Source organism: Octodon degus, unplaced genomic scaffold, assembly GCF_000260255.1.
Source record: "Octodon degus isolate 3935 unplaced genomic scaffold, OctDeg1.0 scaffold00045, whole genome shotgun sequence".
Taxonomy (NCBI): domain Eukaryota; kingdom Metazoa; phylum Chordata; class Mammalia; order Rodentia; family Octodontidae; genus Octodon; species Octodon degus.
This window is the reverse complement of record NW_004524621.1, coordinates 2,899,565-2,912,261: the sequence shown is the minus strand read 5'-3', so window position 1 is coordinate 2,912,261 and position 12,697 is coordinate 2,899,565. Positions and strand designations below refer to the sequence as shown.

The 12,697-nt window shown below is 41.2% G+C and overlaps 1 protein-coding gene across 5 annotated transcripts in view; it reads right to left on the bottom strand.

Moving 5' to 3' along the window:
- Positions 1-12,697, bottom strand: part of Hsf2bp (heat shock transcription factor 2 binding protein) — a 102,105-nt gene that overhangs the window by 25,451 nt on the left and 63,957 nt on the right. For all 5 annotated transcript variants that reach the window (XM_023715867.1, XM_023715866.1, XM_023715865.1 and 2 more), the window contains one exon: positions 9,587-9,690. In XM_023715867.1, the coding sequence (XP_023571635.1) occupies positions 9,587-9,690 (104 nt within the window). The remainder of the gene's footprint in view (positions 1-9,586; positions 9,691-12,697) is intronic.

Below are 12,697 nucleotides of genomic sequence, written 5' to 3'. Positions count from 1 at the left end.
ATATATGTGCAACAAAACAAATGGAATTACATCAGACTAAAAAGCTTCTTCAGAGAAAAGGAAACAAAAAATGAAAAAACATCCTAAGAAAGGGGAAAACATTTGTAAACCACTTATCTGACAAGGAGTTAATATTCAACATATATAAGCAATTCATACAGCTACATAGCAAGAAGCAGCCCAATCAAAAATGGGAAACAGACCTGAGTAGACATTCTTCTAAAACAGACAACCAACATGTAGTATATGAAAAGGTGATCACTTATATATTAGAGACAAAAAAAACAAAATCACAATAAAGATACCATTTACACCTGTCAGAATGTCTATTACTAAAAACAAACAAACAAACAAACAAACAAACAAATAAAAAACTAAGACAACACTTAGTATGGAAGCAGGAGGATTACCTGGGTCCCAGAGTTCAAGGTTCTCCTGGGCAACATAGCGAGATACTATTTCAAATAAAAATACAGTTGAACAAGGTAATGTTGGTGAGGATATGGAGAGAGGGAACCTGTGTGCCCTACTTTTGGGAATAAAATTTGATATAGTTATTATAAAAAACAGCAGGGAGGTTTCTCAAAACATTAAACATAGAACTACTCTCTGATCAATTCTGATTATACAGTATGCCCCACAGGAAATACACTCAGGATCTCCATGAGACCTCCACCTCATGTGCAATGTAGTATTACTCATAATGGTCAAGATAGACAAACACTTGTGTCCACAAACTAATGGATAAAGAAATTGTGCTATAAGTATAATGGAGTATTATTCAGCTTCAAAAAGGAAGAAAATGTTGTATATGTTGGCACATGACTGCAATTCCACCACTTGAAGAGGCTGAAGCAAGTGGATCATCAAGTTCAAACAAGCCCAGTCTGGGCAACTTAGCAACTCAGTGAGACCTTGCTTCAAAATGCAAACATTTAAAAAGGACTAAGGATGTAGCTCAGTGTAATGTAAAGATTCCGAATTCAATGGGCACTGTAAGTGAAATTAAGCCAGACACAGACTGAATACTGCATGATTTCATGTGTGAAATCTAAAAGAGCCAAACTCCCAAAAGCAGAGAATGGGGTGACCCCTCCTCCAGAAAGATAGCCCTTAGACCTGCCCAATAGGAGGGTTGGTGGGTAACAGGCTCTGGTTTTTGTTTGTCTATAATGTCTTTATTTCATTTTTGCTCATGAAAGACATGAGGGGAAAGGAGTATGCAAATCTGGGGTGACAGTTATTTTCTCTTACATTAAGACAGTGAAGGGGGGCTGGAGAGATGGCTCAGTGGTCTAAAGCACCTACTTGGAACAAGCTTGGCAAAGCACAGGGACCGCGGTTCAATCCCCCAACACCACATGCCAGCCAGCCCCGCCCCCTGGTGGGCTGAGCTGGCCACACACACACACACACACTCTAAATAAATGTAATAAAAAAATAAAAAATATTAAAAAAAAAAAAAAAGACAGTGAAGGGCCAGGGAGATAGCTCAGTAGAATAAGCGCTTGCCTGGCAAGTGCAAGGTGCTGAGTTCAATTCCCTGTACTGCAAAAAAAGGGAAAAGAATGACACGTAAAACCTTGTCAGACACAAAAGTTACATTTCTTGTTATATAGGTCTTGCTTTATCTTGGTCTTAACCATCCAGCAGAAAAGTATAACAACGAGGTATAAAAAGTAAAGCCATATTAATATGCTGAGCTGTAAAAGGCTCAAGTCAACAACTTCTGACATTGCCAGTCCTATGGATAACCTTACTACTATGGACTACTGGACTATATTGGATTATTTTGCTGAATTCACATACCTACAATAGTTAAATGGCAATGGAATACCCATCTCTGACAAAACTAAACAAAAAAAGGGGAGATATAAATGAAGGACCATTTTGTATCTGTATATACAAAATAGGATAGCTATACAGCTACTTTCAATTCCATGAGAAGAAAGATTTGTACTAATAGTGTTTGGACAGGATATCATGTCTGCATCTTATACTATGAATAACTACTAAAAAGACAACAATACACAATGTATTAATTATTGTAACTGTCCTACTAAGCTGTTTTGAAACTGTCTCATTGCTATGTTTCTCAATAAAAAAAATAAAAAACCCCATTGTTTACTTAAAATAAATAAATAAACAGAAAAAAAGACAGTAAATAGCTGCTGTTAAAGGAAGAATGACCAGTTATGCCTATACCTTGAAGGTTGACAGCTGTGAGGATCTTCTCTGTCTTTATTCTGCCTGCTCACGGTGATATATCTAAGTGTTCCTCTCTCTTGATTGATTCTGCTTACAACTAGGTGAACTTTTGAAATTAAGGCTTGGTTCTTTCATCAGTGTGGGAATTTCCCAATTTACTCTTCAAATGTTGCTTCTGTGCCATTCTACAATGCTGATTGGTGGTACGATGAGTTCTAAGTGTCTCCTCTGTATCTTTTATCTGCTCATGGCACCCATCTCTGTCTCCTGGCACGTCTTTCTATGTAATTTCTGCAGATCTATCAATTTTATTCTCTCTTCAACTATGTATAATCTGCTGTTAAATCAGGCTAGTAAACTTATAATTCCATCTAATTATAATGTTTGTTCCAGAAACACTATTTGATCTTTTTTCAGATCTCTCAACTCTTTACTCATAGGTTAATTCCTTCTGCATTTTGTTTTGCTTCTCAGTGCTGGGGATCAAACCTGGGGCCTACCACAGGACCAATCACTATGTCGGGCTCCCAGCTGCATGTTAGTTTTCTACATATACTAAACTGACTTATTTTATATTGGCCTGTTAGTCCCCGTTTCTGAAACCCTCTGCAGGTCTGATAATATAAGCTTGTTGTTTCTGCTGGCTGTCACTGATAATATCTGCTCTTCTTTTTGTAATTTTAAGATTTGAGCATGGATCCTGGAATTCTATCTATAAGAATTCTTTAAGGATTTAGCTAAAGTTGGCTAGGCAGATAGCTCAGCATTTTAAGTGCCTGCCTGGCGAGCCCAACAACCTGGGTTCCACTTCCAGTACCACATTCTGTGCTGGCCCTGGAATCCCGGGTGCACCATGCCAGGCCTGGTAGTGCATGCCTATAATCCCAGTGCTGGGCAAGCTAAGACAGGAGGATCACTACCAGTCTGAACTGCGTAGTGAGACCCTGTATCAAATAAATTAAAGAATTCTCCAGAAAAGATTTACATTTTTCTCTAACTGGGACCTATACTAGTCAGTGTTCTTTAGAGAAACATAACCAAAAGGATGTGAGAGTGGAGGAACGGATGGATTGGCAGACAGTGATAAAGTGATGTGTTATGAAGACTGGCTCACACAATTACAGGTTGACAATTCCCAAGATCTGCAGTCAGGCAGCCAGCCAGCTGGAGACCCAGGGGAGCTGATGCATAGTTCCATGCTGAAAGGCAGAAGCTTTGGAACCCAACAAGTACTGTTCCCATTTGAATCTAAGGGTAGGAAAATACTGTGTCCCAGCACAAGCACCCAAGAAGAGCTGTCTCTTACTCAGCCTTTCTGTTTTCTTCATACTGTCAACTGACTGGGCAAGGCCCACCACACCAGGGAGTGCAATCTGCTTCTTCTAGCCCACTGATGCCAACGTTAGCCTGCTCTGAAGTACCCTCATAGAGACCTGAGAATATCTGACCAAATGTCTTCATGCCCTATGACCCCTAAGAGTGACACACAAAATTAACCCTCATAGGGACCCTCTCAGGTGGTTCGACAAGCCTTCATGAGGATTGCTTTTTTTTTTTTTTTTGTGGTACTAAGGATTGAACTCAGGACCCTGCGTTTGCCAGGCAAGAACTTATTCTACTGAGCTATCTCCCCAGCCCCAAGCCTATGATTATTAATTCTCAGGAGAACCTCCAACCCTGGACTATGCTTAATGCCAGAGGTCAAAGTCACTTTCCTGGGCCGGGGAGATGGCTCAGTGGAATAAGTGCTTCCCTGGCAAGCACAAGGGGCCTGAGTTCAATCCCCAGTTCCACCAAAAAAAAAAAAAAGTCACTTTACTAAGAACCCATGGATTAGGGCTAGAGTCTTTTTCTTACTCTTAACACTGCTGGAAGCAGTGGGGTTCCCTATTAAGCTATCACTGGGTGGACCCTAGTTTTGGTCTCTGTGTATGCCCTGTGAACTATAAAAACTAGAGGTCAAGTTTGATCAAGAAAGTGAGTTCTCTGTTAACCTCTGTCTTCTACTTCTCTGTGGCTTTACTGCTCTGGATATCTTTTTGCCTAGCTCCAGGGAACATTTTTAAAATGCTTTTTCGTGCCCCACCCAACACCTTGTGCAGTGAGGAGTGCTGGCAGGAGTCCAACTCTCCCAACTCATGGCCTGGAGGGAGCGGGAGCTCAGGATCTGATCTTGGTATGTTCTCAAACCAGAGCCATCAGGATTCCCTAACATGCTGGATGTGGGTGTGAAAGATAAAAGACTCAAAATAGAGTCCCTGCAAGGTTTTTCAATGACTTTAAAAATCAGAAAACAGGGCTGTAATCAACTCAGCCTGGGAAGGACACAGGTAGAGCTGGTGTAGGGGAAGACTAGGAGTTTGTGTGAACTGTCTACATTCATTAGTTGTCCATGTGGAGATGCCAAACAGACAGCTAGATCCATGAGTCTGGGACCTGGGAGGAAGGTCTGGGATGAACACAAGTCTGGTAGAATTTGGTTACTGCTTAGTATCACTCAAATGTCAGACAGAGAGCACATGCCTCCACGCCCTCTTAGTACTGTGACACAAGCAGGAAACAGGGCACCACAACTACAAGGGTGATCATAACACTGTTTGCATTAGCAGTTACATAACATGTGGTCACCATCCCAATACACTCTGTCCTTGTCAGCTATTTGCTAGAGTTCTATGCCAGTTTTGTGGCTTAAGAGGAATGTGAAGAATTTGGGCCAAGCCTAGGAAAAAGCCAGCCATGTAGATGAATAAAGGAAGGAAAATGAAATGCAGCAAAGGTTAGCAACAGGAGTGAGAGATCTGGTCAGGGATGATGAACAGCTGGCCCCAAAGACTTCATCACAGAGGTCTGGATGCCTAGAAGTAACTTCTAGGCAAAGTAAAATAAAGGGAAATGAGCTTCCACTGTAGTATCAAAACTCAGATTAAAAATAAAATGGAAAATTAACACCTATTTGAAACCTATTATCAGGTAGAAATTCCCACCTTACTGATCAGAAAAACAGGATTCTAAAAGGTTAGCCAAGTATGAAAGCAGTTATTCAAAACTGGGTTTAGTGAGGTCAAAACACTGAGAAATGATTTTAATGAGTTTAAAGCCTGTGTTCATTAGCATTTCAGGGGCGTGGGGGTTACTGGGAATCGAACTTAGGACCTTATGCTATGCTACTGAGGAGTGTGTGTTTTCTTTAACTACATCAGCTAGGGAGACAGCTGAGCAGCATAGTGCCTGCTTGGTAAATGCAAGATCCTGAGTTGGATCCCCAGTACCAAAAAACAAAAACAAAACAAAACAAACCCTAAAATATCAAATTTCCTAACAGGAGAAACAAAGTAGGAATTCATTGTGAAGGGTAACAAGATCTTTCTTCCAGATCTTCTAAAAATTAAAAGAAATTCTTACAAGTCTAGTATATTTTCATCAAATTGATCTACCTAAAAGCAGCCAGTGTTTAGATTCTCTCCCAGCCCTAAATAGTCCTGACTACATAGATCCTGAACATGCCAGCACCAAGGAGCACACAATATTTTTCAGGACACTATTTTGCTTCTATTTTCCTGTCTTGTGATAAAACAAATATTCACTGTTCTAAAACATACACAATTTTGGACCAAACTTAAAATAATTCAATAGACAACTAGCAGTCAAGCACCCTAGGCTTAAGGCCTTGTTTTATTTGATTTTAGCATGAACAATTATGAAAATACCACAAAAGATGACCATGCAATGGGTTTGTAGGATCTGGGCTATGCTCACGTCTTCAAAGAATGAGTAAGTGTCTTATCTACATAGATAAGAAAGCCTGTGATGTCCTGGAAGCAGAAAATTGCATTCTGATAACTTATCACCCCAGCTGCTCAAGTTGAAGGGGAAAAACCCCACCACATCAAAGAGCCTGATCTATAACAAATTTTAGAATACTCAGAAAAAACACTCATGGGTTGCTTTCTGCTAACAGAGCTGAATGAATGAGGACATGCATGATTTTCATTCAGTCCAGGAACATTTCTTGAATGGCAAAGCCAGAAAATTCACCCATTCTGTTTTTCTGAGGAGAACAGCTCTTAGAAGGCTGTTGAGGGGTTGTGGGCAGCAAGGCAGCCTAAAAAGACTTGAGCATTCTGTTTCAGGGCAGCATCCCTGCAAAGCCACCTGGATCAAAGGTTTCTCCCCACCGTCACCGCCAGGAACTGCCTGCTGGCCAGTGGCTTGGTGAGAGGTCAGGGCTCAGACAGACAGAGTTCAGGCCCAGCTGTGGGGGCAGAGGCTAGCTGAGGGGCAGACTGCTTGCCCAGAACATGTAAGGCCTTGGGCTCTATCCCTAGCACTGCCAGAAGTGAACAAAACTAAAATCAGCAAGCAACTTTGCCTCTATGCATCTCAGACGAAACAGAAACACCTCATTTAGTCTTAAAGCTGCTTGATAGGAAACTCATGTGACATGAAGCACTTACAGCTGTGACTGGTGCTCAGCTGGGTCTTCTCACCCAACTACTCCCTCCCTCTCACCACCTCCCTATCTGCAAACTGCCACTCTCCTCTACCTGGAGAATGCTCAGAAACCCCCTCCCACTCCACAATTCCAGAGAGGAAAAGCTGTCCACAGAGAGAAAAGCTGTCTTATCAAGCAATAGTCTGGGGGTAGAGTGTTATCATGGGAGTACAAACTTAGTCCCTGGGCCTGCCCTCAAACTGTGGAATGTCTGGGGGTTGCCCTACCTGGCAGCTGACAAGGAAGGGACCTGCTGTATGTAGTTTGAACAGAAAACATATTGCCAGTTTGATACTAGCAGAAAACAGACTTTTTCTTTTCTTTTAGGTACGAGGGATTCAAACTTAGCTACGAACCCAGGAATTCTCAGGATTTTATTTAGTTTTATTTATTTATTTATTTAGAGACAAGGTCTTGCCAAGTTGCTTAGGGTGGGCTGACATTGGCGATCCTCCTGCCTCAGCCTTCCAGAATGCTGGGATTACAGGCATGTGCCATTATGCTAGCAAGACATTGATTCTTGTGTCTGAGACAAAGAACTTGCAGTCACAGCCATGCCTGAGTATCATTCAGTGTGTGTGGTGGTTCAAGAGCCAATGCCATAGGTCCACTCAGGCTACAGGCTGCATCACAGCAGACGGAGCCACAGCCAGGGCGGCCTAAACCCTTACATTGGTGGTTAGTCAGGTAGACTAACCTGTGCTCTAGGGGAAACATTATCTCTGAGTTCAGTGCAAAGGCCTTGGATTCAATCCCCAGGACTGCAAGAAAAATAAGAAAAGCTTATAAGCAAGTCCGCACTTTGCCCTGGAGAGAGATAGTATCTGTATCCTTTAACAAAGCTCACTCTGCACACATTCCTGGAAAGACAGCCAGAAACCAAGGTCTGTCATCTGTTCACAGAGCAGAACAGGAGATGCTGTGTCTCTGCAAGTGTCAAAAGCTAAGGCAGTGCCCATCAGCATTTGGGCTGGAAGACTCAGTATGGCAAAGAACGGAATAACCCCGACTTAACACAACTGCAATGGGAAAGTGTCTGGTAAAAAGTGAAGAAGTAGGGCTGGAGAGATAGCTTGGCAGTCTAAGCACCTCCCTGGCAAGTGCGAGGACCTGGGTTCAATCCTAGGTACCATGCTGGCAATGCACTGAGCCGGCCACTGAAACTGGGTATAGTGGTGCATACCTGTAATCCCAGTGCTGGGAGGCTGAGACAGGAGGATCACTGTAAGTCCAAGCTGCATAGCAAGACCCTGTACCTACCAAGTAAATAAATTAATAAATAAAGTGAAGAAATAATTTTCACATTCATATGGAAAGAAGAATGGCTTACAAAGTCAAAACCTAACATAATAATGAACAAATCTGGAGTAGTCATGCTACCTTACTTAAGACTTACTACAAAGCCATCAAGACTGACTGCACAGTATGGATCAGTCATAATGATACAAAACTAGATCAGCAGAACAGAACAGGTCCCCAAACTAGCTGCCACCTATCTCATCAGTTCATGCTCAATGCAGGAGCAAAGACAGTTCAAGTAAGAGGAATCTCTAGCCAGTGGTGCAGCGCAAGCAGAGAGCCTTGTGCCTGATAGGTTCTGGCCCTAGTACAAACTGCTAAATCATCATGGTGGTCATCTAATATGTCTGAAGACCTTAAAAGAAAAGCCCATCTTCCCCAAGACCACCTCCCCCCTTCTCCAACTCTATCCAGGTGCAGTTTCCTTTTACCCTTACCTCCGCCTCAGGGAAGACCCCCAATCAGCTCACTCAGGTGTATCTAAACATCCTCTTCCAACTCCACCCTCAACAAAAGGCCATAAAAGCCTCAGCCTCCTTTGTTCCAGTCCAGAGAATTACTTATCTTCCCCATATTTTCTCCACGTCCTCAAAGAAAATAATTTCTCTTTCCCTTTTTCCTTCTGTCTGTTTCTCTGCTGCACCAGGCACCTGAAAAACCCTATCAGTGCCAAAGAAGCCAAAAGACACCTCTTGCCACACACCAATGTCAAATCAGATAGGTCATGTAAACAAATGTAAAATGAGAAACTATAAATCTGTCAGGAGAATAAAACACATCAGAAAACCTTTAAAACCTTGATTTGGGTAAGGATTTCTATACTAAGAACATGACTTGTATAAGAAAAAGTAACAAACTTCACCAAAAACCAAGATCTCCTTTTTTTTTTTTTTTTTTTTTTTTTGTACACAAGGTCTTACTATGTAGCTCAGGCTTCAAATTTAGAGTGATCCTCCTACCTCAGCTTCCCGAGTGCTAAGATTACAGATGTGCACCTCCATGTCCAGCACAAGATCTGCTTTGCATAAGATGCTCTGAAGAAAATGAAAGAAAAGCCACAAAGTGGGGGAAAATGTTTTTCCCATGCACGTGACAATGGACTCATATGTGGAGCACAACAAAAACCATGAGTGCTCCACATCAAGAAGTAACTCCACACTGCTGAAGTAGCAAGAGAACACTTCATCCAGGACAAGGGGCACAAAAACACCGATGACAGATACTCAATACCATCAGTAACATCATATAGCATATCACATTTATCTAGCTGTTCCCCTACCCACACCTCAACCCCCTGCCCACCAGTGTCTGGGAATTAAACTCAGGGAACTTGCACTTGGATACATCTCGAGGTCTTTTTGTTTTGAGACAAGGTATGGCTAAGTTTCATAGGTTGGCCTCAAACTTGTACTCCTCCCACCTTAGTCTTTCAAATAGCCAGGATTATAGCTACCACCATGTGCCACACTGCACAGCAGAAATAACATCTTGACACATTGCTCCTGATTTTTATTCCACTAATACCTCCTCCTGCTGTAGAGGCACAACACACAATTGTGTGAGAAGTATGCATGTAACAATACTTACCACTCAAAAGCCACCACAGCAAAGGGATGAATCCAGGACTCTCACTGATGTATTTTAAGCCTTTCAAATTGATGCTCACATTGTACAGGGACATTAGCATTAACCTGAAATGCAAAAAGATCAGTGTTGATGTGCTGATCCTTTCCTAACTCCCCCACCCTCCTAGACACTACAGGACAGGCTCTTCCACCTGGTCTTTACAGTCCTCATCAAGGAAGTAGTAACAGAAGTGAGTTCATAGTACACACCACAGGAAAATTCATGGAGTGTGCTAGATACTGCAAGCAATAGCCAGCACAAGGAACCACAGACAGAGCCAGAACACAAAAGTTCTCAGGTACTACCAGCAGCAGCTACAGAACAGAAACAAGTATGTTTATTAAGTAAAAATACATCTAAAAGAAATTAAAGCATGATCAGAACACTAGGGCTAGGGCCAGGAAGATAGCTCAGTGGAGTAAGTGCTTGCCTGGTCCTGAGTTCAATCTCTGGTACCGCAAAAAAACCACAAACGAACAAACAAACAAACAAACACTAGGCTACCATTATGAATAACCAGACAATCAAAAACTAACAACTTACAAAAATTAAAACAAAACCTAAAATGCAAGATAACTGAATACATACAAAAGGGGAAACACGACACAGAAAACACAGCAAAGAAAGAAAAATGAATGGAGAGTCTAGTGTGAAAAGTTCAAGGCATGTCCAACTGGGGTACCACAAGGAAAAAATGTTTCAAAATCATATAGCCGAGACTTCTCTACAAATGAGGAAATAAAACCCCTTATATTCAGGAGTCATGAAAAAAATCTCAAGAAATACAAAAATGTAAGTCTACACACACTGCAGTCTAACTCAACACCAAAGACAGAGGTTTTTAGAAGCAACCCAGGAAAAAAGACAGAATGGGTACAGGATAGGACTGGAAGCTGAGCTCTCAGGAACACAGGCAGGTTAGAAGGTAGGGAAAGTACACTTCCAAGTGCAGAAGAGAAAGTAACAGCAGATTCAGAGTGATAAACCCACCAAAATTTCCAGCAAATGAGGTAAAGTAAAAATACTGTCAAAGAAAATCTAAGGTTTTACCACAAAAAAACCTAAACTTATAATAGAGTTTTAAGGACAAACATAGGGGGGCTTGTGGGTTAGCTCAGTAGTTTAATAGCCTGCATGGGCAAACTCAGTCAGGAGCAGGGATCGTGGTTTGGTCCCCATCTCCACATGCTGCACTAGACAGCCTGGACCGGGGGGGGGGGGGATCCTTCTCAAATTTTGGGGCTGGCCTGATAGCTCAGTGGACTAAAGCACCTGCTTAGGCAGAGCACAGTGGCCAGGGTTTGATCCCCGGCGTACTGTGCTGGCCCCACCCACAGGGCACGCTGAGCTGGCGACTGAAACTGTGCATGGTGGCACATATTTGTAATGGGATTACAGGCACTTGGGAGGCTGAAAACAGGAGAATCACTAAAGTCCAATCTACATAGTGAGATCCTGTAGACCCTGTCCTAAGTTCAGAAAATAAATAAAAAAATAAAGGACAAACGTAGAAACCAGCAAACTGATCTCAGAATAACATTGTGAGCTACTAGAAAGAATAGCAAGTAAGGGTGACATGCGTACAGGGAAACAAATTCTGGCAGTCAAATCAGTAACGATGTCTATCGTATGTAACCTCGTGGTTTTTCCAGCAAAGTAAGGAACACTCAACAAATGCATGCCAGGACCTCGGTATAAGGGCATTTTGCAGCCCTTCTTTGGGCCAAGAGAATAAAAAAGCACTGCTTACTCTCAAATAGGTACCAAATATACCAACACAAACTTTAAGTAGGGGCCAATCACTGGAACACAGAAGTAGAGGCAAGCCTGTATACAGCTACACCCCTGAAAGCTCCTGATCTCAGCAGCTCAGCAGGGGTGGGCCTGGTTAGTACTTGGATGGGAGAAACAAGCAAATTTTTAAGACCCTATCTTTATGAATTTAAGAGGAGAAAGGGAGGAAAGGAAGAATGGTGGAGGGGGCAGGGGTTTAGAAAAAAAACTAAAAAAACCAGAAATAAAATATGATGGAAGAAATAAACCCAAATATTTCAGTTTCCAATATTAATGGAAGAAAATTTCCATTAAAATGATTCCCATATAGTTAGGATAGATATACAGCTATTTTCTCTTAATTCAATGAGAAGAAAGATTTGTACTACTAAGTGTTTGGACAGGATATCATGTCTGCATCTTGTACTATGAATAACCACTATGAAAACAACAATATGCAATGTATTAATTATTGTAACTGTCATATTAATCGGTTTTGCAACTGTCTCACTGCTATTTGTTTCTCAATTAAAAAAAATGATTCCTACAGATCACTGACTGTTAGACTGGATGAAAACCAAAACATATATAACATATATAATTTTTTTTTTGAGACAAGGTCTTGCTATATAGTTCAGGCTGGCCTTGAGCTCACTTTGTAGCCCAAGCTGGTCTTGAACTCCAGACAGTCGTCCTGCCTCATCTTCTTGAGTGCTGGGATTACAGGTGAGTGCCACCAGGCTTAGCACCCTAAATATCTTTTTAAATTCACACCTAACACAACATTAAAGGCAAAGTGAAGTGTCGGCACAGACACACCAAGCAAACACTAACAGGAACAAAGGATGGAAGAGAAGGCTGAGGTTGCTATATAGAAAAGAAATGGTCTTACGGAGACACATTTTTACAGACAAAGGTAAGTATGTGACATTAAAAGTCAAGTTCAGTAGGAAGGTTATCACTCTAAGTTTGCAGGCATCTAATAATACTATATATCCTCAAAATTATATAAAAGTGCAATGAATGGAGATATAAACTGATGAGTCCACAATAAAGGAATAATTTAACATATGGATCATAGTAATTGATACATTATGTGGATTCTCTGATCCATCATGCAAATAAGTAAAAAACCAAAATTTAAAGTAAATTTTATTTTTTTTATTTTTTATTTTTTGGCTTAATGTTTTGTATTTTTTAATAATTAGAGAGGCTAATTTCTCTCTCTATTCATTAATAGTAACACATTTTTTGACCTAGGCCAAGCTAATAAAATAAACTTTATTTTTTTTTCTTCTT